At 40.6% G+C, this 26,436-nt stretch overlaps 1 protein-coding gene and 1 long non-coding RNA gene across 2 annotated transcripts in view; one reads left to right on the top strand and one right to left on the bottom strand.

Moving 5' to 3' along the window:
- The first annotated feature begins 1 nt into the window (after position 1).
- Positions 2-26,436, top strand: LOC123611412. Its single transcript, XR_006718655.1, has 3 exons — positions 2-258; positions 424-546; positions 26,092-26,436. It is a non-coding gene; the product is annotated as an uncharacterized LOC123611412 (long non-coding RNA).
- ANKUB1 (ankyrin repeat and ubiquitin domain containing 1) overlaps positions 5,907-26,436 on the bottom strand; it is a 30,948-nt gene continuing 10,418 nt past the window's right edge. The window contains exons 3-6 of the mRNA XM_045503306.1: positions 25,027-25,243; positions 15,488-15,602; positions 10,945-11,883; positions 5,907-7,390 (exon numbers count right to left, since the gene is read on the bottom strand). Coding sequence (XP_045359262.1) covers positions 7,261-7,390; positions 10,945-11,883; positions 15,488-15,602; positions 25,027-25,243 — 1,401 coding nt within the window. The 3' untranslated portion in view covers positions 5,907-7,260. The remainder of the gene's footprint in view (positions 7,391-10,944; positions 11,884-15,487; positions 15,603-25,026; positions 25,244-26,436) is intronic.

The following is a 26,436-nucleotide window of genomic DNA, read 5'->3' as shown; positions in this document are numbered from 1 at the left end:
GAGTCCTACACTCGAACGCCCGCCGGTGGTGTATTCTGGGGTTGGAAGATTCTTCCGCTAGCAAATCGTTTTGAAAAGACGTAGCCTGGTGGATGCGCGGTGCCATGCTCCGTGGAAGATGAAACGACGTTTAAAATCCGGCACGCCCCCATGTGGAGCCTACATGAATAATATCAATAGCTAACATGTATTAAGCACTGTATCAGGAAATGTTCTTACATGTATTTACTTATTTAGAGTTGAGAAGAATTCTATGAGGTAGGTACCATTATTGTTCCCATGAGGGATAAGGAAACAGAGAAAGGTCAAGCGACTGAAACTAACTTTTATAGAGCTATTAGTTTGCACAGAGTTTTTGTATATGTTATCTTATTTGATTGATCTTATTTAATTCGCTCAAGAGCTATGACCTCGTTTTTACAGATGACGAATCAAAGCTCCAAAGATCACATAATAAGCCAGAGACACAGCTGGAAGGAGAGGGTCAAATCCCTTGACGACCTGCTCCAAAGCCCATCATTCTACATAGCAGGCTGAAACCTGAAGGTTTGTAACAATTTCTATGAGTGATTATGAATTAAGATAAAGATGATGATGACAAGGGGTGCCTGGGTGGGTCAGTTGGTTGAAGCCTCTGACTCTCGTTTTTGGTTTGGGTCAGGATCTCACGGTGTGTGGGTTTGACCCCAGCATTGGGCTCTGTGCTGACAGCGCGAGGAGCCTGCTTTAGGGATTCTGTCTCCTTCTCTCTCTGTCCCTCCCCTGCTTGTGTGCTCTTTCTCTTTGTCTCTCAAAAATAAATAAATAAATAAATAAATAAATAAATAAATAAATAAACAGTAAAAAAAAAAAAAAAAGATGATGATGACAACAATGACTGATGCTTGCAGAGTTCAGAACAATATTTTTATCTTTATGTGTTGAGACAGTGTGAAAATTTGGGTCTTTTCCCAGCTTTTTCTTCTCACCTGCTGTGGTTCAAATATCGGAGACTATGGAATTGCCAATTGATAGGAACAGGACTTTCCAAATCTCACCCCCCCTTGGTGGGGAAGTTGGTGGGGGGAAAGAGAAGAGGGAGTAGAGAGAGATTTCATATCTATTGTTATATGTAGGGGTTGAGATAATTCTCTCTATACTAGCTCCTGGGCAGAAATGAAAATTGGAAGTTGTTTTAGCTCTGTTTGCTGTGTGTACCTTGTCCTTCACGTTGAAATTGTTTGTTTCCTCCACAGAAAGGAGGGGCACAGAAAGGAACATCTTTAAATTTGTCAGTTAGGTCTTGAAGCAGCATTTGCAGAGAGAGCACAATATTTTCTTAGACTGTAAGTTGGAGATCAGCAAAAATAGCATCGTTTCCTGAAGAAGCTTTTATTCCTAATTGAGAAAATGTCTATTATTTAAGAATAGTTTTCAGAAAAACGTAAAATCATGATTTTTTGACAAATATATAATGGACACATGTCAAAGATTGTAGTGAATCCATGGGTTAATGAGGGGATCATTGCAGTAAGAACCAGTTTCAGCTGGCACAAAGGAGATACTTCAAGAATCATACATCCATGGGGAATAAGAAATGCCTAAATGAATCTACAAGTAGATATAATACTATGCCAATATGATATAGCCTTTCTTCCCTGTGATCTCAGGGACTAAAAAAGCGGGTGGCGGGGGTGAAGGTGGTGAATAGAAGTAACAGAATGGAGTGGCCAAAGAAAGTGGTCAAGAAGCCAAGTTATAGCTGGGGGGAAACAGCCTGGGAGTTAGAACTCTCTGGGATAATTTACAGAGCAACGTTTTTTTTTGTTTGTTTTTTAAAAAAATTTTGTAAATGTTTATTTATTTATTTTTTTTTTTTATTTTTTTTTTTTAAATTTTTTTTTCAACGTTTATTTATTTTTGGGACAGAGAGAGACAGAGCATGAACGGGGGAGGGGCAGAGAGAGAGGGAGACACAGAATCAGAAACAGGCTCCAGGCTCTGAGCCTTCAGCCCAGAGCCTGACGCGGGGGCTCGAACTCACGGACCGCGAGATCGTGACCTGGCTGAAGTCGGACGCTTAACCGACTGCGCCACCCAGGCGCCCCTGATGTTTATTTATTTTTGAGACAGGAGCAACAGAGCATGAGCAGGGGAGGGGCAGAGAGAGAGGGAGACACAGAATCAGAATCAGGCTCCAGGTCCTGTGCTGTTAGTACAGAGCCTGACATGGGGCTGGAACTCACGAACTGTGAGATCGTGACTTGAGCTGAAGTCGGACGCTCAACCAACTGAGCCACCCAGGTACCCCCAGAGCAATGTTTTATTACTAAATGTCATATCATAGTTTAGAGGAAATTACCTGAATGAAAAATCTGAAGTCTAGATTCCAGATCTGGCTTTCACACTTCCTATAAGGCCTCCAACAAGTTGTTTTTAAATGTTATAAACTTAGCCTCTTGATTTTTTTTTTTTTTTTTTTTTTGAGAGAGAAAGAGAGCAAGAGAGTGTGCATGCAAACAGTGGAGGGGCAGAGGAAGAGGGAGAGAGAGGAGTTTAGTCAGGCTCCATGCTCAGCACAAAGCCCAACATAGGGCGTGATTCCACAAGCTGGGGCTCAATCCCACAACTCCGGAATCCTGACTTGAGCCAAAATCAAGAGTCAGACGCTCAACCGACTGAACCACCCAGGTGCCCCATTATACTGTATTGACTTCACTTGATTGTCTCCTTTGCTTTAGTGTCATCTCCACGGGTGTTTTAATGATGATTGCCCTTCTGTGCCATACAGGGCTGTTATCATGCTTAAATGAATTAATAAGTTCACATTAAGGAATTGATTTTTAAATATTTATTTATTTTGAGAGAGAGCGATGGAAAGCAAGCTGGGGAGGGGCAGAGAGAGAGGGAGACAGAATCCCATGCAGGCTCTGCACCATCAGCACAGAGCCCAGTGCAGGGCACAAACTCACGAACAGTGAGACTGTGACCTGAGCCAAAATCAAGAGTTGGACACTTAACCAACTGAGCTACCCAGGAACCCCAAGAAATTTATTTTAATGATCAAATTAAACAATAAATTAATGTTAAACAACTGAAAGATTTGCAAACTGGAGCATTTCTATTTTATAGAAGATCTTATGTGCCCAAATCTTTGAGAATTCTGTGTGCATAGTCTTCCTAAAATCCATTCATTTGATGCAACAAATGTTTGTTGAGCAATTACTCAAAGGTGCAAGCATATGCTATGCCTTGGCAGTTTGGAGGTGAACAAAACAATGTCTTTCCCTCTACACGATGACAATAAAGTGAGGGGGACAATTAGGTGAAGTCAATATGAGTATGATGAGCTAATACTTGAGGTTTGAACAAAATGATTTGGAACCCCACAGAGAAGGTAGCAACTTCTACTGATTAACTGATTAACTCTGATTCCAATAAGATTCAGGCTAAGTGTCCCAGGGTATGCCTATACATGCTAATACTAATGCTTTACAATTGTATTACATTGTAAGTACGTAAGGTCTTAACGTCACTTCGTGCCATTTTACTTCTGGGGCTAAAGTGAAGAAAGTATACTCAGTATTTTTTCATTTGATTTTGGCAGGGAAAAAGGCTTCATATCAATTGTCCTCTCGCATGCTTTCCTTATTTTTCTATTTCCCTCCACCTCATCCACTTTCCTTTTCCTTGAGATATCCCCACATTACTTTTTCCTTCTCAGGCATCCCAGCCCCAGAATCTTTGCACCAGAATTTCCTTGGCTGTGTTTCAATGTTATGTAAAATATTATCATCCTCTGCAAGGAATTGCAGTTCGGTTCAGCATACATACTGTCAAGAGGATAAGAGCCTGGTCATACTCATCACTCACATGGATTGCCCTCTCATGGGTCTGAATCTGGCGCAAAATGCATGAATTAGTTCCTTTGATTTTTTAAAAATTATTTTAGTTCACCTTTTCAATTGGATTATAAAATAGGTACATAAAATGGAAAAGATAAAAAATACTTTTTGTTGAATTTTCTCATATTGAACACACCTAGTTACCCAGGTCAAGAAATATAATGTTACCAGTGCCCCAGAACCTGGGTCCTCTTCCAGTTACTATCTATCCCTTCTTGTCTCTACAATGAACTAGCACCTATACACATGCTGCCTTATATCTATTTGGCATCATCTTTGTATTTTCTTTTACATTAATCTTCTATGTGGCCCAACTCCAAATATCTAACTTGAAAATTAAAGGTATTTTTTAAAAATGAACTTTAGGGGGGGCGCCTGGGTGGCTCAGTCAGTTAAGCGTCTGACTTCAGCTCAGGTCATGATCTCACAGTCTGTGAGTTCGAGCCCCACGTCAGGCTCTGTGCTGACAGCTCAGAGCCTGGAGACTGCTTCGGATTCTGTGTCTCCCTCTCTCTCTGCCCCTCCCCTGCTCATGATCTGTCTCTCTCTGTCTCAAAAATAAATAAAAACATTAAAAATTTAAAAAGAAAATTTTAACAAGAGTTTTACACCAAAAACTAAAAAAAAAATGATGAAAGAAATAGAGGAAGATATAAATAAATGGTGACATATACCATGGATAGAGAAATACATCATGGGTTGCAAGATTCGATATTATTAAGATATCACTTGTGCCCTATCAAAATCCCAACAGGTTTTTTTTATAGAGAATGACAAGTTTATTTAAAAATCTATATGGAAAGGGGCACATGGGTGGCTCAGTCAGTTGAGCGTCCAACTTCGGCTCAGGTCATGATCTTGCAGTCTGTGGGTTTGAGCCCCATGTTGGGCTCTGTGCTGACAGCTCAGAGCCTGGAGCCTGCTTCCAATTCTGTGTCCCCCCCCCCATTCCCCGCCCCTTCCCCACTCATGCTCTTTCTTGCTCTGTATCTCTTTAGAGACATTTATTTTAATAAATAAATGTTAAAAAAATAAAAAAATATCTATATGGAAATGAAAGGACTAAGAAAAGCCAAAACAAACTTGGAAAAAGAAGAACAAAGCTGGAATAGTCATACTACCTGATTTCAAAGCCCACTATAAAACTATAGTAATTAAGACAGTGTGGTATAGTATAATTATAAGTAAGTAGATCAATGGAACAAAATAGAGAGTCTGGAAATAGATCCATAAGTATTGTAAACTGATATTTGACAAAGATACCAAGGTAATTCAATGAGAGAAAAGATGGTTTTTTCAACAACTGGTGCTACAGCAATTTGATAAACAGGGGGAAAAAATGAATCCTGACGCTCACGTCATATTACACACACAAACATAATTCAAGATGGACTATAGACCTAACGTAAAAACTAAAACTATGAAACCTCTAGAAGAAAACATACGAGAATATCTTCACAACTTTGAGATAGGCAGAGGATTCTTAAAGAGAAACTGGAAGACGTTAACCATAAAAGAAAAAAAATGATAAATTGTACTTCATCAAAGTTAAAAACTTTCATTCATCAAAAGGCACCATTAATAAAATGAAAAAGTGAGCCACAGCCTGTGAAAAAATATTTGCGATACATATATCTGTATGTATTTGTATCATACAGAGAATTTGTATCATGAGTATGTAAAAATCTCCAATAAACTAATAATTAAAAGACAACCCAATATTTCGGATGGGCAAAACTCTTGAGTTGATACTTCACAAAAGATATACAAATGACCAATAAGCACATGAAAAAGCCTGCAGTATCATTAGTCATCGAAGAAATGTAAATTAATACCATAATGAAATGTCATTTCAAATCCACTAGAATAACAAAATCAAAAACACTGATGACACCAAATTTTGACAAGTATGTGAAACAATCAGAACATTTGTACATTGTTAATGGGAGTATAAAATCATAAAACCACTTTGGAAAACTGTTATGCAATTTCTTATAATGTTAAATATACATTTATCCAATATATTATCCAATAATTCCACTCCTAGGTATTTGCCCAAGAAAAATGAAAGCTTATGTCCAGGAAAAGACCTTTACAATAATATTCATAGTAGTTTTATTCATAATAACACAGAACTATAGGCAACCCAAATACACATACAGCTGAACAGATAAATTATGGTGTATCCATACAATGGAATATACTAGGTAATAAAGAAAAGTCAAAGAAAGATCTGAATGAAGGAAGTAGAGATATTGGAGTTATTAGACCTGGACTCCAAAATAACTATGAATAATATGTCCAAAACATTGGATGAAAGATGAAAATTTTAATCAGAGAAGTAAAAACTGTAAAAAAAAAAAAAAAGAAACAAATTAGAACACAAATATACAATAGAAAGAATGAAAAGTAATAGTTCACTGTAAAAACTAAACTATTAAAATTGATAAAAACCATTTACGTTTAATAACAATAAGTCATCAGCAAGACTATTTATGACAAAAAGAAAAGTAGAGAAAGCAAAAGTTACCAATACCCAGAATGAAAAAGAATATCACTACAGAGAGAGAGAGAAAAGAATATGCTATTGATACATGCAACAGCATAAATATTACACAGAGCAACAAAAGCAAACAGAAGTGACCAATCGTATGATTTCTTTGACTAGAAAACTTTATGCATGGATACAGAAATCAGAGAAGTGGATGCCTATAGGGGATTAGGATGGACTTAGTTATAGGAGCTTGGAGAGACTTTCTGGGGAAATGGAAGTATTTGCATCTTGACTGGGGTATTGGTTATATTGATGTATATATTTGTCAGAGCCATAGAATCTTATGTTTAAGATTTGGTGCAATTCACTGTGTGTATCAATTTTAAAAAATTAATGGAAAGCGATATTTTAGCAGAAGTTCAAAAGATATCTAAGACCAGAACTTGACTTTTGTAGGAGGATGATTTGTAACCGTCCTACTTTTAAAATGAATTTATTTTTATTATGTTCTACATTAATATGGTTTAAAAAAAAAGAAAGCATTAAAAATAAACCCAGGAAAACAAAAAAAGAGAAACTGTAAAAGTTCTCACCCCCATTCTTGGTTCCCATCCTTCCCGTTTTCCTACTCTGTAAGGCGACTACTACCTTCCATTTCTTATAGATTCTTTCTCAAACTATGCAAAACACATGCCTGGAATGTTCACTGCCAGTGATGGAATTCAAGAAAACCTGATGTTAGATATTAAATATCCTGTTGATAATTGTGTAGCATTAGAACTATTATTAGAACTTATAGCATTAATTACTTGAAATGTTAACATTAGAACCGAAGATTCTGTTTGATCAGGTCTTTGCCCAAACTGAGGTTGTCATGACTCTTCAAAGCACAATTTCTGGAGGATTTTCACATGCTGTCAGGCCTCCTTGTGTGGTCAGGTTAGAAATGCTCTTTTTGGCTAGAACTCTTGCTATTCCTAACTGCTGAAGCCATCGTTTCTCTTTAAAGGCACTGCAAGAAAACAAGACAAAAAAAAATTGTAAGGAAGTCCAATCTTGTCCCTGTTTGTTGCTGAATTGATAGAAATCTTAAGGTTCATTTTGTAACTGTGGCTAGTTTATCTTCTCACACAGATAGGTTATAAAATAGAAAGTTGGAATCTTTCTGAAACTGGTTCCTTGTGAAGCAGTGGAAGTGTTATTTTCCCAAGCAATACTAGAAATTTAGCACTCTCACCTAGAATCAGAAAACCACTCAATGTCATACAGAATTCTCTAGCTTGAACCTTTTTCTGTATCCCCAGGCATCCTTATATAGATGATATATTCTCTGGTGTCTCCCTTCTCTTCCTTTTCCTCCACAACAGAAACATGTTATTTTTCATTGATAAGATATTAAATAGCCTTGGAGAGCCTGGGTGGGCTCAGTCAGTTAAGTGTCAGACTCTTGATTTTGGCTCAGGTCATGATCTCAGTGTCAAGGGTTCAGTCCTGTATCAGGCTCCGCCCTGAGTGTGCAGTCTGCTTAAGATTCTCTCTCTCTCCCTCTGCCTCTCTCCCCTGCTTGTACACTCTCTCTAAAATTTAAAAAAAAAAATGTTTTTAATTCAAAAAAATGATATTAAATAGGCTTTAACTGAAATGCAGTGAAATTTAATGTTTTATAGTAGCTATTCCCTGACTATATGCTAATAAGGACTTGTAGATTTGAATATCATTATTCCTACTTTGTAGGGTATAAATGTGATTTACTTTATTTTTTTTTAAGTTTACTTATCTATTTTGAGAAAGACAGACATAGTGCAAGTGGGGGAGGGGCAGCAAGAGAGGGAGACAGAAAATCCTAAGCAGGCTCCACACCTCAGCATGGAGCTGGACACAGGGCTTGAACCCACAAAAACATGAGATCGTGACCTGAGCTGAAACCAAGAGTCAGATGCTTAACCAACTGAGCCACCCAGGCGTCCCAAATGTGATTTACTTTAGAGGGGTCCTCTGAGGTTCTGTCCTTTTTGTCTTCCTGTCTCTCTCCACCCTCATCCTGGGAGGCCTTATTTACTAATTGCTTCAACTCACATATCCATGACTCCTAAATCCTCACTGACACTTCCAATTTCCATGTCTTTTATCTTCTTTCTAAACCTGCCCCCTTCAGTATCCTTGCTCTAATAACACAGTGACTTTGCTATCTCCTCACCATCTTTAACTCCAGAAATAAAACTCAATTCCTCCTTCTCTCTCTACTTCTACATCTAATTAGCAATCAAAGTTTGCAGATTGTTCCTCAGAAATATCTGTCATATTTGGCTTTTCTCCTCTTCCCTACTATTTCTGCTCTAGTCCAGGTCTTTATCATTCTTTGCTTCCTTTATTGAAGCCTCCTAACTCTACTGTAGGCCTTCCACAGCTTCAATAAGACTTCTTCCCAGTGACTCTAACACACATCTCCACCAGATACATCTTCCAGAATAAACACAAACTGATTACGTGACTTGTCTGATTAAAAAAAAAAAAAAAAAAAAAAAAAGAACTTCCGTGATCTTCCTACCTACTTCCTAACAAGAAGCACACTCTCCACTTGGGCACCCAAGACGCTTCTCCATGCAGGTGCAGTCTACCTTGCTAGTTTCATCTTCAGCCGGTTTCTCCCTGTCCCCTAAAATGCCTTTTGCAGATCTGCTGACTTCTTTGAAAACTAAATTTCTCTCTTACCCTTTCATAAAGCAGTGCCCTTGACCATGTTGGCACCTGTAACTGGCTCCTTTTCTTTACCACCACCCTTTTTGTCTGGCAAAGTTCTTGAAATTTAAAGGGCTTCCACCAATTCTATCAGAAGCAATCTTGTATAAAATTACCTTAGTATTTCAAATATTTGAACTCCATCCAAGTTTGCCTCATTCATCATTAATGTTCTGGATTAACTCCTTGCTTTACCTTTGCATGTTTGCATTCTGCCTAGCACTTCACTGGGACGTAATAAGCACTTAAGAATGTTTTAAAAGTGCATCTTTTGATTTCTAATGTACATCTATTGATGAAACTAATCAGTGCTTCCTTTCTTATGTTTACAGCATGATTTTAAGATAACTATATAATTTTTTAATGTTTATTTGAGAGAGAGAGAGCGTTCTTGCGCACATGCATGCACAGGGGAAGAGCAGAGAGAGAAGGAGAGAGAATCCCAAGCAGATTCCTCACTGTCAGCAAAGAGCCCAATGTGGGGCTTGAGCTCACCAATCACGAGTTCATGACCCAAGCCGAAATCAAGAGTCTGATGCTTACCCAACTGAGCCACCCAGGCACCCCAATGTTTTCAATTAATCATTTTCTTCGGTATTTTTCTAGAATTTTAGGTTATCTCTTATACATTCTAATCAGAGATAGCTCACGAATTATGAAAATTAAAGTTGTTAAGCAGTTAGTTTCATTGTGCTGTTCCAAATTTTGCCGGTTTTATAGCCCAATTACTCTGACCACTAGGTGGCAACAGCTTAGCTGAAATAAGGTAGAGTGGAAATAAAGACAAATACTGAAAGGAAACTGAAACAATCTAGCTTTGTTTTTTTTTCTTTCCTTTTCATTATATTGAGTAAGGGGGAAAGCCACTCATAAATCTATATTCTACTGTAATATTAGAACGCAAAAAAACCACATAAGTAATGGATGGGACCTGAGATTTGATCAGAGTTGTGTTTTCAGTGAAATCTGATGACCAATATGTCAAATTTTATCTTATGAAATGAATGTGCCTGAAAAGTCCACTCCTGATACACTGGTTTTTGTCTTTAAATGTGACAATGGATTACTTTTTAAGCTGACCTTAAATATTAATGTCAACTCTATCACCCTGTCCAATATAGATCTTTCCCAACCAATATATCTTGCCCAGTAAGTTAGCTGAAGTCTTTATGGTTCAGTCTGTCATTCACTTGTTCCTTTCTTTCCTTCCACTTTCATTACCGTCCAGTCTTCCATGACACTTTTGATGTGTCTCTCCCACATTTCAAGTCTCTCCCTTCTCCCTTTAATTATTAACAATTTCTTATTAGTTAAAAAAAAGAGTCAAAGGGACTTGTTATTTTTATTTTATTTTTAGAGAGAAAGAACATGTGAGTGGGGGATGGGATAGAGGGAAGAAGAGAGAGACAGAGAGACAGAGAGAGAGAGAGAGAGAGAGAAACTCAAGGAGGCTCCATGCTCAGGGCAGAGCCCAATGCAGGGCTCACTCCCTGGGATCATGACCTGAGACAAAATTAAGAGTTGGACACTCAACCAACGGAGCCACCCAGGTGCCCCAGACTTTGTTATTTGATACAACTCTTTCTACTGTCTCTTTTCTTTCTGAAAGCCTGAGGAGTAAAATACTACACAGATTGGATTGGCCAGTAAAATCAGTTCATTTTGTCCTAGACACAAGGCTAAGATGAGGTCCTTGAAGCTGGATACTGATGCATTCGTACAACCTGTATTACATTATATGGCATGGTAGGGCTTCATGGACCACTTCCTGCCCTAGAGCGGCCCTATTAAAGGTTTCTCCTTATGTATTTAAAGAGAAAACGTTACCTGGCCACGGCTAAGCAGTAGATGGCGTTCTCCCTTGGAGTCTTACCACTGTGCTCTGAGAAGCACGCAAAGGATGATTTGAGTAAAAAGTCAGCACTGGGTGTTGCATAGTAAAAAGATGGGTGTGAATAGCCCACTCTTGAAACTGGAGGGAGGGGGATTTGGGGGAGATATGTATTTTTTATGAACTTTTCTTTTTTCTTAGCTGCAGCAGTAATTTTTTTCTGATTTTGTTGTTGCTGTCTTTGTAATTTAAAGAACGTATTTGCATCTACCGGTGGAGGTAATTTCAAGGTTTGTCGTCTTGTGATCTGCTGTGAAATTGCCAAAGGATTGACAGGTTTCTTGCTTGCAGTTTCTTCCTTGAGAGGTGGTAGCTTACCCACAGTGCTTTGTGAGTCCTTGTTCTGAGCCTTATGCCAGCCCTTGGAGGTCATTTGTGGTGTGGTGAAACCATCCACCATCACAGTGTCTCCAACTTTTGCCCCAAGGACCCTTGCGCCGCAAAGCTGGCTTTTATTAAGGTTGTGACTCTGAGCTTTGAGGACCCATTGTTTTATTTTAATATAAATCCTCATGGGAACTGATATTTTCGGAAAAGAAACCGTGGACCACATTTTGCTCAATAAATACAATACACAGTCTTTATGCTTGTGTTTAAATGCGATGGTCAGGGGGATTTGCCCCGCTGCGTTTTTACATTCCAGGCACAGCACGCTGCAGTTGACAAAGGCCTTCAGAATCAACAGTTGGCCCGCTTCTGCAGCTGCATGAATGGGGCATTTAGAGACATCTGCATGAAGGGCTTCATGGCACCATGCTCGATAGGGGTGAACACCGACAGCCTCATCGGGCCGCATGCCTTGCTTCAGGGCCCATTCAGTGAGCTCGATGTACCCATAGAAGGCGGCGATGAACAGGGCTACCTTTTTCTGGTACCTGAATGAATGAAACAGGTGGGAGTGGGTGTTTAGTAAGTCAGCAAACTGATAATGTAGTTATAAAACATACTAGTTAAGATATTTATTTCTTCTTAACTTTTACATAGAATGTTCTCAGGAAAGGTGTATGGTAATATACAGCTTAAACTGCACAGATCCTGCTTGTATTGATTATCCCATTATGCACAGGCAAATAATTCAAAGTGGGCTCCTTGGAGTGTTTTTCTTTTTTATGAAACTCAAAGTCCCAGTGAAAACAGTAACCTTTATATTAATTGGGAAAGTACTGGAAGAAATCCAGCACATTTTAGAAATATGGATTTCTATGTTTGTTTTGTCTTTTCTACCATCAGCCCTTATTTTCTGGCTTCTCAAAGTCTCTACTGCTATTCAGATCTAAACCACTACATTGCACTCCCACCAGCACCAGTGCCATAGTCTCCTAACTGTCTCCCACCTCCTTGTATTTCCCTACGGGCTTTTCCTCACACAGCGCTCAGTGACCTTTTTATTCCCGAAACGGGAGATAGTTTATCCTCTGTTCCGAACTTTCCAATAGCATCCCACTGCAATTGAAATCCTAACTCCTCACCTTGACCTACAAGGCCTCTTACAATCAGGCCCCTGCCCCGCTCTCCTGCCCCACTTTCCACAACCCCCTTCCCTGTCACTGTCCTAGAGCCACACTGGCCTTCCTACTATCCCTCCAATACCCCATAAAGCATAAGTCGAATGACTGGTGGGGGCTGTTCAGAGAAATAAGAATTAGGGAGGCAAACCTAGACAGAGTCCACTAAGTATTGTCCAGGATATACTTGGGCAGGGCTATCGGACCCCATTGTAGAGATGGAAGCAAGCTTGCCTGGCATCATCCAAAACCACCTACATCCAAAACCAACTGATCCTCCTGTCTCTGATTACATGCTCACCACACCCATCTTTTGATGTGTATGCGGCTTCCTGTGTAATTTTCCTGTACAAGGAGATGACCTTCTCAGAACATATGGGTCTCCAGGACCCACAGTTAGATTATAACTAATTAGAGTTATGCCTTAATACAGTGGCATTTTGGTTCACACATCATTTTTTTTTTCCCCAAAATTCATTAGTGCAAATCAGCATCTCTGAATGTGATCAGTTTTCTTATTTGGGGGAGAAGAGTCCCTCTTGGATGGACTAACTGGCCTTTGCTTTCATATTGTTACCTAGACTAACTGATTCTATCTTCTAAATGTATCTTTTCACAGTCGAGTTTTCTTAGCCACACCTCTGCTGTCATAAGCTTCGTTCAGGCCACTGTTACCTCTTGACTATCTCCCTGTCCCCTGCCTGCCTCTATTCCTCACACTGCAACCAGAACAATGTTCTAAAATGCAGGTCTCATCATGGCTTTTCTCTACCTTCAATGTCTCACCAGCACTTAAAAGATAAAGCCCAAGTTCCTTCACATTCCTACAGGTGCCTGCAAGAGCTGACCTCTCCTTATCCTTCTAGCCTCTGGCCACTAGCTCCCTCTCACTTCATGACCTACCATGTGGGACTTGTTTCAGTTCTTTGAAGCTATTCTCTTGCCCCCTGGGACTTTGTTCATGTGGTTCCATCAATTTTGGAATATCTTTTTTTTTTTTTCCTCCCTTCCATTTGCCTAAGTATCAGCCCTTCAGACCTCAGTTGCCTTTCTCAGGATGCTTTACCTGATCCCCTAAGTCTAGTTAGTTGCCCACTGTATACATTCCCAGTCCAATATCATGGATCATGACTGTATCCATGCCATGACACTTTCATACTGAATAGTGACAGCAACAGCACGTAGCAATTATGTCCCGCTTTCCATGTGCCAACCAGCCCTCTAAATTCCGATGATTTAGTCACACAATCTCTGAAACAGTTCTGTGAGACAGATGCAATTATTATTCCCTTTTCCTCAAGGAGGAAACAAGTACAGGATGACTGTATAACTTGCCCAAGTTTACACACTAAACACTTGGGGAGTAGGGCTATGAACCTAGGCAGAAGGGCCTTGGAGTTTGTGTCCCTAATCATTTTGCAATTCTGCTTCTCCAGGAACTGGTGACTTGTTTCTTGGAAGGCAGCTATGCTCACCACTATACCACCAACACACACTGTTACTTGTTTTTTTGTTTCCTTTACTGGATTGTGAGGTTGAAGGCAGGGACCTTATCTTGTTTATTGGTATATTCCTAGGATCATGTGTGGTATATGCTCAATAGATGATTGCTGATTGGGTGACAGAATAAAAGGAGCTTTTTAGCCTGATCATGTATATTCTCTGAGCTGATAGGTCTTTTTTTCTTCTCTTTTTCCCCTCCTCTCCTGTGTGCCTTTGTCCATCCGGTTCCTGTGTGTGTGTGTGTGTGTGTGTGTGTGTGTGTGTGTGTGTGTGTTTCAGCATGATGAGAACTACAGATAGTGTGGGCAGGGAGATTGCAGTCTGGGAACCCATCACCAGAGCCGATAAGGCCTGGAACTGAGTGAGCCTGTGGGCCCAGCTGGGTCAGCTGAGCCATGTACATGGGTGTACATTGGGGGCAGGTCTAAAGCAGGCACACAGCCACATCCCCCACTGCTCACCCTCCTCAGATTTTACTTAAGGATTAAGTCAAGTGGAATGGTTAAGCATCTGAGCATTAGAATTAAATCGTTAGGATTCGGTATCTAGTTGTGCCCTGGCTAGCTGTGTGACATTGGTGATAAAAGAGTATCTACCTCATAAAATTGTTCTAAGTACAAAATTAGGTAATACATGTAACACAGTGTCTTGTTAGAAAGTACTCAGTAAATATGCACTATTAAAGTAACAATGCAATACAGCCATTTCTTCGGATTTAGAACATGAAAAAAAGGAAGTATCACTATCTCTAAATAGAAATTAATTCAGAATATTGAATATTATATACAATCGCAGAAGCTGTTTTCTATTCTGTCACTTCTTAGAGCCCTTAGAGCTCTTGCTGGGTGTGTGGGCTTCTGTAAAGCATGACTGAATCACCAGGAGGGGTCCCTGTCCTAAAATACCATTGAATTAAAACCTAAAGAGTAATGCAACTTACATGTATGAGAAGCTGCTGACTGCAGAGATACATTAAAATGACCACCTGCTTCTCTGAGCCTACCATCCACTGCCCCAGTCACACGTGTTCATGTATGGCAGAAGTATGAAGGCTTGTATTAAAAGCAGTTTGAAAAATTCCTTGGGAGCTTAGGGAGAGGCAGCCAATCAGTTAGCAATCAGTGCTTTTTAGGATAATTGAATATGAGGGTGGCAAGGTACTTACTCTGACGGGCTTTCAAAGTGCTGTTAAAAGTCTGATTTCCAAACCAAACTGACATCACTTATTTAAATAGTTAGTGTTTCCTGAGGAAAGTCTACCTGAATTGCAATCCATCACCAAAGGCAGTCGGCCTTGGTGACATCCCTGCTATCTTTTTCCAGCAAATATCTCAATAATGATTTCAGGTTAATTCATGCTAAGTGGAATTGGCATGGTGCGGCACTCCAGCTGTAGAGTGAATTGATGGCTCAAGGTCCTATGGAAGTTCAGTAAAAATTACTTAATTTAGCATTTGTCTTATCTCCATACTTGAGTACTGGTCCTTCATTTGATAAATAGCGTTGGACTTTAAGTTTTTGTCCCAGAAGACAACCCATCAGAAATTCCTTCCATCCATCCCAGACGTCCAAACGAAGTGTTGTGCCTGTGGATCAAGAGAGGCAGTTAATCATCCCAGTCTATCACTGTGGTTTGGAAATCCATAAAACTTCTAAGGATAGCTTCCTTCAACAGAGGCACAAGCTAGATGCAAATCGAAAAGTAACCTTGGACTAAGTAGACAGGGATGCTATTTTTAGCTTAGGCCTGCAGTCACTTGGAAAAGCCATTTAACTTCTGTGCACTTCCATTTTCCCAGCTGCACAGCAATTGCATATAAGCTGCAATACTTTTTTGCACCTATCTTAAAATAGTCCTGTGGACATTGATTCCGTGCTGACATATACATCACCATGTAGGGGCGCCTGGACGGCTCAATCGGTTAAGCATCTATCTTTGGCTCAGGTCATGATCTCACGGTTCGTGAGTTCTAGCCCTACATTGGACTCTGTGCTGACAGCTCCGAGTCTGGAGCCTGCTTCGGATACTGTGTCCCCCTTTCTCTCTGCCCCTCCCCTGCTTATACTCTTTCTCTCTCTCTCTCAAAAATAAATAAACATTAAAAAAATTTATACATCACCATGTCAACTGAAGCCAGTATGTTGGAAAAGGAAACTGAAGAAACTGTGACAGGACTAATGGGCTTTTGGGGCCGTTAGCTTACAAGCGGGCTGTGGGTGGAGTTGAATGATCCTTTCGTTTTATCCTTCACAAAATAGATATTCTGTATTATGAACATGAAAGTAATGTGTTCATTGCCACTGGAGAATTTTTTTTTTTTTAATGGGGAAAGAGAGGAAGTGCAAGTAGGGCAGAAGGGCAGAGGAAGAGAGAGAGAGAATCCTAAGCAGGCTCCACATTCAGCATGCAGCCTGATCCCAAGATCCTGGGATCATGACCTGAGCTGAAATCAAGAGTCACACACTCAACTGACTGAACCACCCAGGCATCCTGCTGCTGGAGAATTTGTCACTTGCTCCTCACAAGTCTCCTCTCTCCTGGTCTACGCTAGGTAGCACCACATACCCTTTGTCCTTCAGGCTGATGTTTTTTAGGAATCTTCTTTCCTCAGCCTTCTTTTCTTTCTCTACACATTCCCCCGGGATAAAACCCAATCTCCTTCCTGTCTGGCTCACTCACTCTGTCCCAGCCACTCTGACCTTTCACCTGTCCTTCAGACACACTACGTCTACTCCCATCTCAAGACCTGAAGACTTGTAATTTCTTTTGCTTCAAAGGGTCTTCATCCAGCTTTTCACAGGATAGTGTCCCTATTCAGTTTTCAGTTCAAGCATCATGTCCTCACAAAGGACCCTCTTGGCCACCACTGCCCCCTGCCCCCTGCCCCCCAACTCCTTTAGTCTTTATCCTATGACTTTATTTTAACTTCTTCATAGCTCCTATCATCAGTACTTTAAATCATTTTTCTTGTTTGGACTTTTTTGTTTTTCATGTCCTCACTAAAAAGAAAGTTCCTTCAAGACTTGCCACATAGCCTGGCACTTAATAAGTGCTCACTGAATATTGGCTGACTAAGGCAATCTCAGTGATGCTATTGGCTTCACTGACCACCCACATGGCGTTCATTCCAAAGTCCAAATCTCCACACCAGGCCTCTGCTTCAGCTCCAGAGTCCCCCTAATGGGAACACAGGCATCTAAGAGAGTGCACTATAAACCCATCGTTCTGAAAGACCACTCATGTTTCCTCAACCTACTCTTCCTCCTGCGTTGTGTCTCAGTTTGTGGCACCACTGTCTTCCTTGTTACCTCCCTCAGCTAGACATTGAGGAGTTACTCTTTGTCCTTCCCTTTTTCTCATGCACAATAGCTAAGGCCTGAAAAGTTTATCTCATAAAAGTTTAAGAACCATTTCCTTGCCTCTGTTTTCCCGGCTCCACCCTATTTCAGGCCTAGATGATCTTTCACCTAAATCTACCTCCGGAAGCTCCCACCAGCCTCCTCATCCCTTTATTCAGGTCTCTGCTCAACTGTCATCTCCTCTTCTAGCTAACCATCTAATAGCCTTGCCCCCCCCACCCATGCTACCACATGACTCCCTATTCCCATATCCTGTTTTCCTTTTACTAAGAAGTTCTCATTTCTATTTAAAATTTGCTCTTTTTCTGTTTACTCAGTGCTGCTTGCCTTTCCCACTGAACCGCAAGCTTCAAGACGCTAGGAATCTTGCCACTGTTGCTCGCAGCTCTATGTTCACTTTCCTTGGTGGTGCCTGGCTTATGGTGGATGATCAGTAAATATTTGTTGAAGGAAATTCTACCCTATTTCCCGAATCCATTTTGGCCACCTGCTGCCCTCCTAGCCCTTTGTAGCCCAGGAGGCTGTCCTGCACTTCAGTGTGCACAATAGGCTGTTTCTGGCCTTGGGGTCTCTCCTTTTGCTGTCTGAATTCTTGTGACTTCTTACCCACGCCCTCCTGCCAATAGTTTATGATGCAACCCTGGAATCACCTCCTCCGGGAAGCCCTTCTTAATTATGTCATTAGCTCACCACTCTAAATAGATAAAAGGACTGTTCAACTGGCTACCATAATGTATGTTGAAAGTCTTTATTGTTAAAAATACATTTCTGCTTTGGAATTCCCAGTTTATAAACCCTGACAGAGAACTCTCTGAGCCCAAGCATTATGTCTCATCCAGTCTGTGGTTCTGTTCTAGTTATGCTTTGGGGTTGCAAGGAGGCCCTCAGGAAAATGGGGTTTATTGTACTGAGTCAAGGGCCAGATCTGCTGTACGTTGCGAACAAAAGTACTCAAGATGGGCCACTCCCCAACTCCCAGGAGCTCCAGGATCTCTCTCTCTTTCTCAAGCCCTCTAGCTCTTTGTGTCTCCTCCCTTTCTCTGCTAACAGGCTGCCCTGCCTTCTTACAGTTTGTCCTGCTGTAGCTGAGGTATGCGTGCAACATTGCTTTGCCATGACACAACCTTACGTCATGACACCGTGAATTTTCTGCCCACACTGATAACCGGTTTTGTCTCTCTATATTTCCCAATTGGAATTCACAAGGCTAGTAGTAATTAATGATAATAATATATTGAATATGAACAGCTAATACTCATTGAATGCTTATTATATGCTCTCCATTATTCTAAGTACTTTACGTGAATAAGAGAATGTAACATTGACAACAATCCTAAGTATGGGTTGTATTATTCTCTCCATTTGACATCTAAGGAAACTGAGGCACTATGAGATTCAGTAAACTGCCCAGGTTTTACATACCCAGTAAGTAGTGGAATCAGGAGTTGTACCTAGCAATCTGGCTTCTGTGCCTACATTCCTGTCCTCTGTGTTATCTTTGTCTCCAAACAAGAATTTAATTGACTCAGCTGTGAGAGCTGATGTCATTGGACAATCTGTAGATTGGCTGACTGCCTTTGAATCAATATGATGGCCTTGGCAGTAGGAACTGGGAATATGTGTGACTTGGCTTATCCATACATACCCTCAGGCCCAGACACATAGTAAGTTTATAATAAATACTTGCAGGTGTTTATTATCCTTGATGCAATAGATTTAGTTGCTCTGAAGCTTCTTGCTGTACTTAAACTTTCTTATTTAAAGGTTTGACTCCTATGGGTAGCACTGAAAACAAGGGACTTTAAACACTGTTCCAAGTACATTTATTTCATCTCCTGACTTAAGTGATTTGCTGTGTTTGTAGTTTACTATAAAAATTACCCATAGGGGCCCCTGGGTGGCTCAGTCAGTTGAGTGTCCAACTCTTGATTTTGGCTCAGGTCATGATTCCAGGGTCATGGGATCGAGAACCGCATCAGACTGTGTGCTGAGTTTGGAGCCTGCTTGAGATTCTCTCTCTCTCCCTTTGCCTCTCTGCCCCTGTCCCCAGCTCCTGCTCTCCCTCTGTCTTAAAAAACATTGTTATCCACAGATGAGCATTGAAAAGCCTGATTGACACTGTACCGCAGCCTCCTTGATCCTTTACAGCTGAGGCCGCACAGCTTCCATCTGAAGAGCCAGCCAAGCTCTAGGCCCAGGAAATAACCTTAATTTTAGTAAAAGGGAATATGTTAAGCCAGTAGCTCAGGTGGGAAGTTGGCATTTCTGTTCATCTGGCTCAGATATTGTCTTAGTTCTAGCAAGTTGCCTTTTTATTCCTCGTGACCAAGCCCCCACCTTGTGCCCCAGAACAAGAATGTCAGTATCCTACTCTACCTTTTGGGTTTTAGAACTGAGGTTCATCCATTCTCTGAGCCTGGAGCTGAAGTTCTTACTCTGAACCCCAATCTCTGGGGTTAGATTTCTGTTACGTGTTGTCAGAGCCTCTGATGTCAACAAATAGCTTGTCTGGTTTGTCACCTCTTATGTAATTTATTTATTTATTCATTCACTCACTACCTTGATGCTATGCTATGGCTCGCCCACCAGGCCCCTGCTGGGTCACCCTGAGGTCAACTTCTGCCTTCCTAAATGTAGTTGCAGACTGATCTATCTACCTATCCCAGGGATCCCACCAGCAGGACTTATTTGAGACTAACTTCCTTCTCCTTGGCCCACCTGCCCTTTCCTAAGTGGTTGCCTAGCATTAGGATCTCAGCTCTTCCTTGATCATCCTGTCCACTGTCGATGAACCCCGATTCTGAAAACTGCAGAGAAGGCTATATGATTTAAATCCTCATCGACAGTAGGGCACCTCCGTCGAGCCCTGTATTTTATTCTCCTTTAACTCCCTATCTGGGAACAATTGTTACAGGTGTTTTAACTATTAATTTTAGTTCCTTGGAATGAAGCAGTCCTCATTTCTGAAGGAACAAAGGTAACAATGGATGGTTTTTCTCTTAATGCACGACTTTTGAAAATCCAGAGAACTTCTAAGCAAGTTAACCATTTATTGGATAATCCTTCCATCCCAGTTGGTTTGTAATGCTTCTTTTGTCACATATTAAATTTCTTCATAAGTTTAAGAATTCTGTTGGAAAAATAGAAATTTACTTGAAATATGCTATGTTGTAAATGGAAGTAAAACTAATGAGACCTAAGCTTCAGGACCTCTCACTATATGAGTTTTCTAATCCTCTCTTCTTAATTTTGAATTTTTTTCAAAGAGCCCCCAAAATTGTATATGTTTATAAAACCTGGATCTGCTCACTCTCTACTTGCAAACCCATCACCATGCCAAGCCATTCAGGAAAGCAGGTATGAGCAACAGTGCCTGTTCTAGGGAATTGTCTTCAACTTCTCCCAATGTGGTCCCTGTATCCCAAGTTTCCGGATTCCTCATCCATACTTTGAGGTCAATATCTGCCTATCTGATCTGAGATTTTTCTTCCTGAATATGGAAATCATTTCTCTGGTGTGGGTTTCCCCTAGTGGGAAGCAAAACAACACATTTATCAGAAATTAAAGAGCATGAATAAAAGTAGGTGCCAATAAAAGTTGGCAGTATAAATTGTTGGAAAGAACCCAATCCTGAGTGTGTGATTATGATTTATTGGCAGTATGACCTTGAGCTGGTCACTTAACTTCTTTGAGCCTCATTTTTCTCATTTATAAAATGAATTAAAATAACATGTAGGTCTTCAAGGGGCCTAAGGGCTGGTAGAAGGGCCTTTGAGCCAGCTGAGATTTCAGGGTCTGAGCTGATAGGACCCTGCTCCTGGAATAGTCTCTGAGATACAATGTGCTCATTCTGGCCACGAATACATGCCACACGGCATTTATAGTGAAAAATACCAATGGCATCATTCTGTAAAGGAAAGGTATTCCTTCATTCACTTATTTGTAAGGCAGAGTTGTTCCAGAAAGGATTAATGTCAGTTTATGAGCATATAGAAACTATAGACAGAGTAACTAGCAAACAAGCACATAGATAAGCAAGAGGAAAGCAAAAGCCAGGATAGAGATTTAAGAACTAGAAATGAGGCTCGTGGTGCCTGGGTGGCTTAGTCAGTTAAGCATCTGACTTCAGCTCAGGTCATGATCTTGTGGTTCATGAGTTCAAGCCCTGCATTGGGCTCTGTGCTGACAGCTCAGAGCCTGGATCCTGCTTCAGATTCTGTGTCTCCCTCTCTCTGCCCCTCTCCTGCTTGCACTCTCTCTCTCTCTCAATAAAAAATAAATATTTAAAAATTAAATAAAAACTAGAAATGAGGCTAAAATGAACATATAAATGTCCCATACACATTGATACAAGAAAAGGTGGGTGTGGGTGTGGGGGTGTGGGTGTGTGTTGTACCTATATGATGTACCAATAAGCCTCAAGTCACAAAATCACAAATATTAGAGAAATGTTTAGCTTTGGCAAATTCTTGATAAGTTCATCATTAAATATTCTATCACCAAAAACATCCTTTATCCTCTAATTACTTATCTTTTTTTTAATCCCTGAAATCTTTCTGTCTCCATCCTCTTTATTAAAACTGCTCTGAGCTCACCAGTGACCTTTAAGCCAAATCAAAAAGTTTTTCTCAGACATTGTCTTTGGCCTTTTACCAGCATCCTGAAAACAGTCTCTTCCTTGTCATCTGTGACAATGCAAAGTCCCAGTTCCCTCCCACTTCTGACAACTTTGCATGTCTCCTTTTCTGACTCCTCTTCTGTCTACTTGCCCTGACTTCAGCATGTCCTGACCACTGGCCTTTGGCCCTTGACATGTTCCTTTCTGTACTTACTCTCTTAGGAAAGCATGTCTCCTAGGGCTTGGCCCCTGACCCATGGGCAGGACGCCTACAGCAGTATCTGCTAACCCAACCCATCCTTAAGCCCTCACCCCATATTTGTCGTGGAGGAGAATTAGACGATGTCACATGTACTTACAACTTTGCTACCAACTAGCAGAGTAACTTTTAGGAAATAAACCATACTCTCTGAGTTTCTTTATATCTAAAGTTCAGGACCCAAAGCATAAGCTCCTTTTCCCAAATTTCACCACCACCGTCCTAGTGTCAGAGCCTTGGTGCTTCCCTCTTCTTAAATATGATTCAGCCTGACATCCTGTCTCTACTTCCTGGGTTTCTCAGATTCATCTCTTCTGTTGCTAGTGGAATTGGTTAATACTGGGATTCTCAGAAAGCCTGTTGGCATATCACCTTGCTTCTCTCTTCACTCCTATCTGTATTTCATGCTGCTTGCTACCAGATTAAACTTCTGCTAAAACATTTCTGTTCCAGAATGTATGTGGCTCTGGTGGCAAGCATATTAAGCTTACATATGAAGCTCTGTTGCCTCACCCCTAAGACCCTTCTCAATCTAACCCCAGTTGTGTTTCCTATTGGTCTCAGCGAGGCTCCTCCACTCTTTGGAACAGTCTCCTGATATTTATCTTCCCTGGATTAAACCCATGTTTGTGAACCTGTGGCTTGTGTTTTTCTTTTGGCTCAGAAGCCTGGAATGTCTTCCCTTCTTCATTTCAGATGATTATCTTTGTGTGCTCACACTCAGCATTCTCCAGAATGCCTTCCCTTGAGCCCTTCAGCCTACACTGAGCTGACTTATTGGATTATAACTAAATATATGTGCATGCCTTCTTTCTACCACTTTATTATAAATGCTTGGAGTGCAGAAGCAGTTTTGCATCTCTCTATATGAGCTAGTAAGTATTTCCAGACTAAATGAGCTACTGAAGTCCTTGATTTTTTTTTTAAGTTTATTTCTTTATTTTCAGAGAGAGAGAGAGAGAACACAAGTGGGGTAGGGACAGATACAGAGGGAGAGAGAATTCCAAGCAGGCTTTGCGCTGTCAGCACAGAGCCCGACGCAGGGCTTGAACTCACAAATGGCGAAATCATGACCTGACCCAAGATCAAGAGTTGGATGCTTAACCAGCTGAGCCACCCAGGCACCCCTGAAGTCCTTGATTTTCAATATGAGCTTGACTGTTTCTCAGAAGCCTTCTGATTTTCCACTGTCTTTAGAAAGGGGTCAATTTTCAACTCTTGATAGCATCAGGGATGACTCATTGACTGGGAAGGGGAGAACCTGGAAGACAGGCTGATCATAACTCCTTTACCCTCTAGTTTAAAAAGGTGGACTAGCTATTGAGGAACACTAGGGATGCTTTGCAGAAAGATATGAAGCAGCCCAAAGACTTTTCCTCCCTTCTCTTTGAGGCTCTTCTTTCTTTGCCTCTCCTCCTATGGCCTGTGTTCTAATGGTGGCCAAAGCAGTCCACTCTGGTCATACTCAAGCCCCTAGAACCTGACATTTGAGAACCATCATTCCTAGGGGGTCATTTTAGGAGGCCTGGTTTATCCTTGACACATCCTGAGCAAATCATTTAACCATTTGGAATATTTTTGCTTTCTTTAAATCTATAAAAATTGGAGGTTAGACCAAGCCATTTCTAAATTCTCTTCTAGCTGTAAACTGTCATATCATAATCTGAGTACCATAGGCCTAAAGAGCAGTCACCCTAATTTTCTCACGTATCCTTTTATGTTTCATTAAATAACTAGATCATAAATTGCTTGGGGACAAATGCCTCTTGTGTGTCCTTACTCACATAAGCCTCCACCATCTTCTGGGCAGGGCTGATCTCTTAGCAAGCATGCAGACTGGCATGTGCTTTACTGTGAGGTACTCTCAGGACAAATCCCAGAACATCACTTCCTTTGGTCAAAAACAGGATGATAAATGATGTCAAAAGTTTTGAGAGCCTCAATTAAAGTACCATGAAAGAATTAGCAAATATAAGAGTCAAGAGAAATAACAATAAATGAAAATTTAGCAGTTATAAAAAGCAAAACTGCCTAATTCAATGATGTTTACAAAGCCCTACTGTAAATTGGGAGAAGTCCAATTCCATTGCAACAAATGTGACAACACAACGTTACCTAAACTTCTGCTAATTATCACAAAGATTCATTCACCTCAAGCAAGAATCTCTGTAAGGTTTGAACCATTTTCCAATAGAGTTAAAACAATCTGATGGTCCTTTGATTTTGTCTTCATGGTGTATGGCTACAGCAGTCACAACCTGGAAGTACAATATTTAAATAAAGGTTGTAATGTGTCCATCAGGGATGAATGCCAGCTCACTAATCTGTACATCAGGGTTGAATGCTTGCACAGTATCTGCCTCATGCTGTTTAAAAGATTAACGTAACTGATAATATCTTAAAATAAGATTGCAAGTCTCACATGCTACCATTCGTGTTAAAAAGGAGAAAAAGAATGTGTATTTGAACTTCCTTCTATGTATTCTTGAAATATATTTTGAAAGAGAATTGGTCTGAGTTTTGCTTTTCTATCCCGAGGATATTAACAAGTTATCCTACTTTGAGAAAAGAGAACAAGACTTGGCAGGGCTATGAGACCTTTCTTATTTCTTAGTCTACAGACCCAGCTACCAGAGAGGTGTATGGATAATTTACATCCCCACTGAGGTTACAGAAGTTTTAGTTTGGAAACAATTCCTCCATTTGTTGCAGATCTGGTATCGAAGAACCCTAGCACTGAGCAGTAGTTAGTATCAAATATAGTGGGCAGTACCGATGTCTGTTTGGTAGTCCCTGAGGGTGTTGCAGTCATACATCTCCATTCCGTTTGGGGTCCGGAGACAGAAGACACTCACGGGAAAGCCACATCTCAGAGCTACCAGTGTTCTCAGATCAGACACTTTTTTACTAAGAAGGGAGATGTTCTCCATCATTGGCATTGTCTCTTGGGTCACAGCATTGAACACATAGAGAGTTGGCTTATCTTCTTCCTAAGGGGAAAGAGAAGGAGGGAACTTAAGAATAAGCACTGTCTTGGGGTTGGAGCAAGGGAAAAACGTTTTGGAGGGTGGCCCTAAGTGCCTGTAACTTCCATGACGTGGGTGCTAAGGATGAGGGCAAAGGCCAGTTAGGTTCCCTGGCTTCTGGTCTAACTCTTGTTCTTCTGTCCCAAGGATATTAAGGAGTCCTCCTGCTTTGAGTAGCATAAAGAAGACTTGGCAGGGCTTTGAGACCCCTTTTTTTAGTCAACAAACCCAGATACACAAGAGGCATGTTGATAATTTATATCCAAGCTGCACTTATGGAGATGTTGGTTGAGAAACAACTCCACTGTTATGTTGTGCATTGATTTGGAAATACTGTGGATTCTTCAGGGCACTTGCATGGCCCAGTTGGTTAAGTGTCTGACTCTTGATTTTGGTTCAGGTCATGATCTCACGGTTGTGGGATCAAGCCCTGCATCAGGCTCTGCACTGACAGCATGGAGCCTGCTTGAGATTCTCTCTCTCCCACTCTCTCTGCCCCTCACATTCATGCTTTCTCTCCCTCTCTCTTTTTTTTTTCTCAAAATAAATAACCATTAAAAAAAAAAGAAATACAATGGATTCTAAACCTTTGGTCAGTTTTTAAAATCCTTTCTAAGAGGTTGTCTCTAAGGAGTGGAACCAAGTTCAAGATTGGGGGGATAGTTGGCTTATCATTTTATGCTTTTCATTGTCTGTATGGTTTGACTTAAAAAAAAAACAAACATGTGTATTTATTTTTACTCTTTAAAAAGGGTAGTTCTAAATATAAGTGAAAATTTTCCTTTTTTCTTTTTCTTTTGCAATCCAAATAGGAAAGCAAGTGGCACTGATGGATCTGAAGTAGAGTTAAAATGGAAACTTTGGGGAAAATGTTCATCCTCCTGTTAACAACAGGTGAATCAAGCCAAACTAAAACTAAAAACACAGGAAACGGGAAATGTGAAGGGGGCGGAGAGAAGACTATTAACATTTTCATTCTTCTAACAAAAAAAGTGAAATTGACTTTACTTCCTCTTTATCGGATTCAGGACAATCATTTTTTTCCTCAAAGGCTTCTTGTTGGCTTGGCAGATTTGAATGCACAGTGCTGCCACTATAACATGGGACTCTTGGAGAGGGGTCTTAAGTAAAACTGAGAAGGGGGCTCCAGCCAGTCA

This window comes from Leopardus geoffroyi, chromosome C2 (assembly GCF_018350155.1).
Source record: "Leopardus geoffroyi isolate Oge1 chromosome C2, O.geoffroyi_Oge1_pat1.0, whole genome shotgun sequence".
In the NCBI taxonomy this organism is placed as follows: domain Eukaryota; kingdom Metazoa; phylum Chordata; class Mammalia; order Carnivora; family Felidae; genus Leopardus; species Leopardus geoffroyi.
The sequence above is the reverse complement of the archived record's forward strand: the minus strand, read 5'-3'. Positions and strand labels throughout refer to the sequence as shown.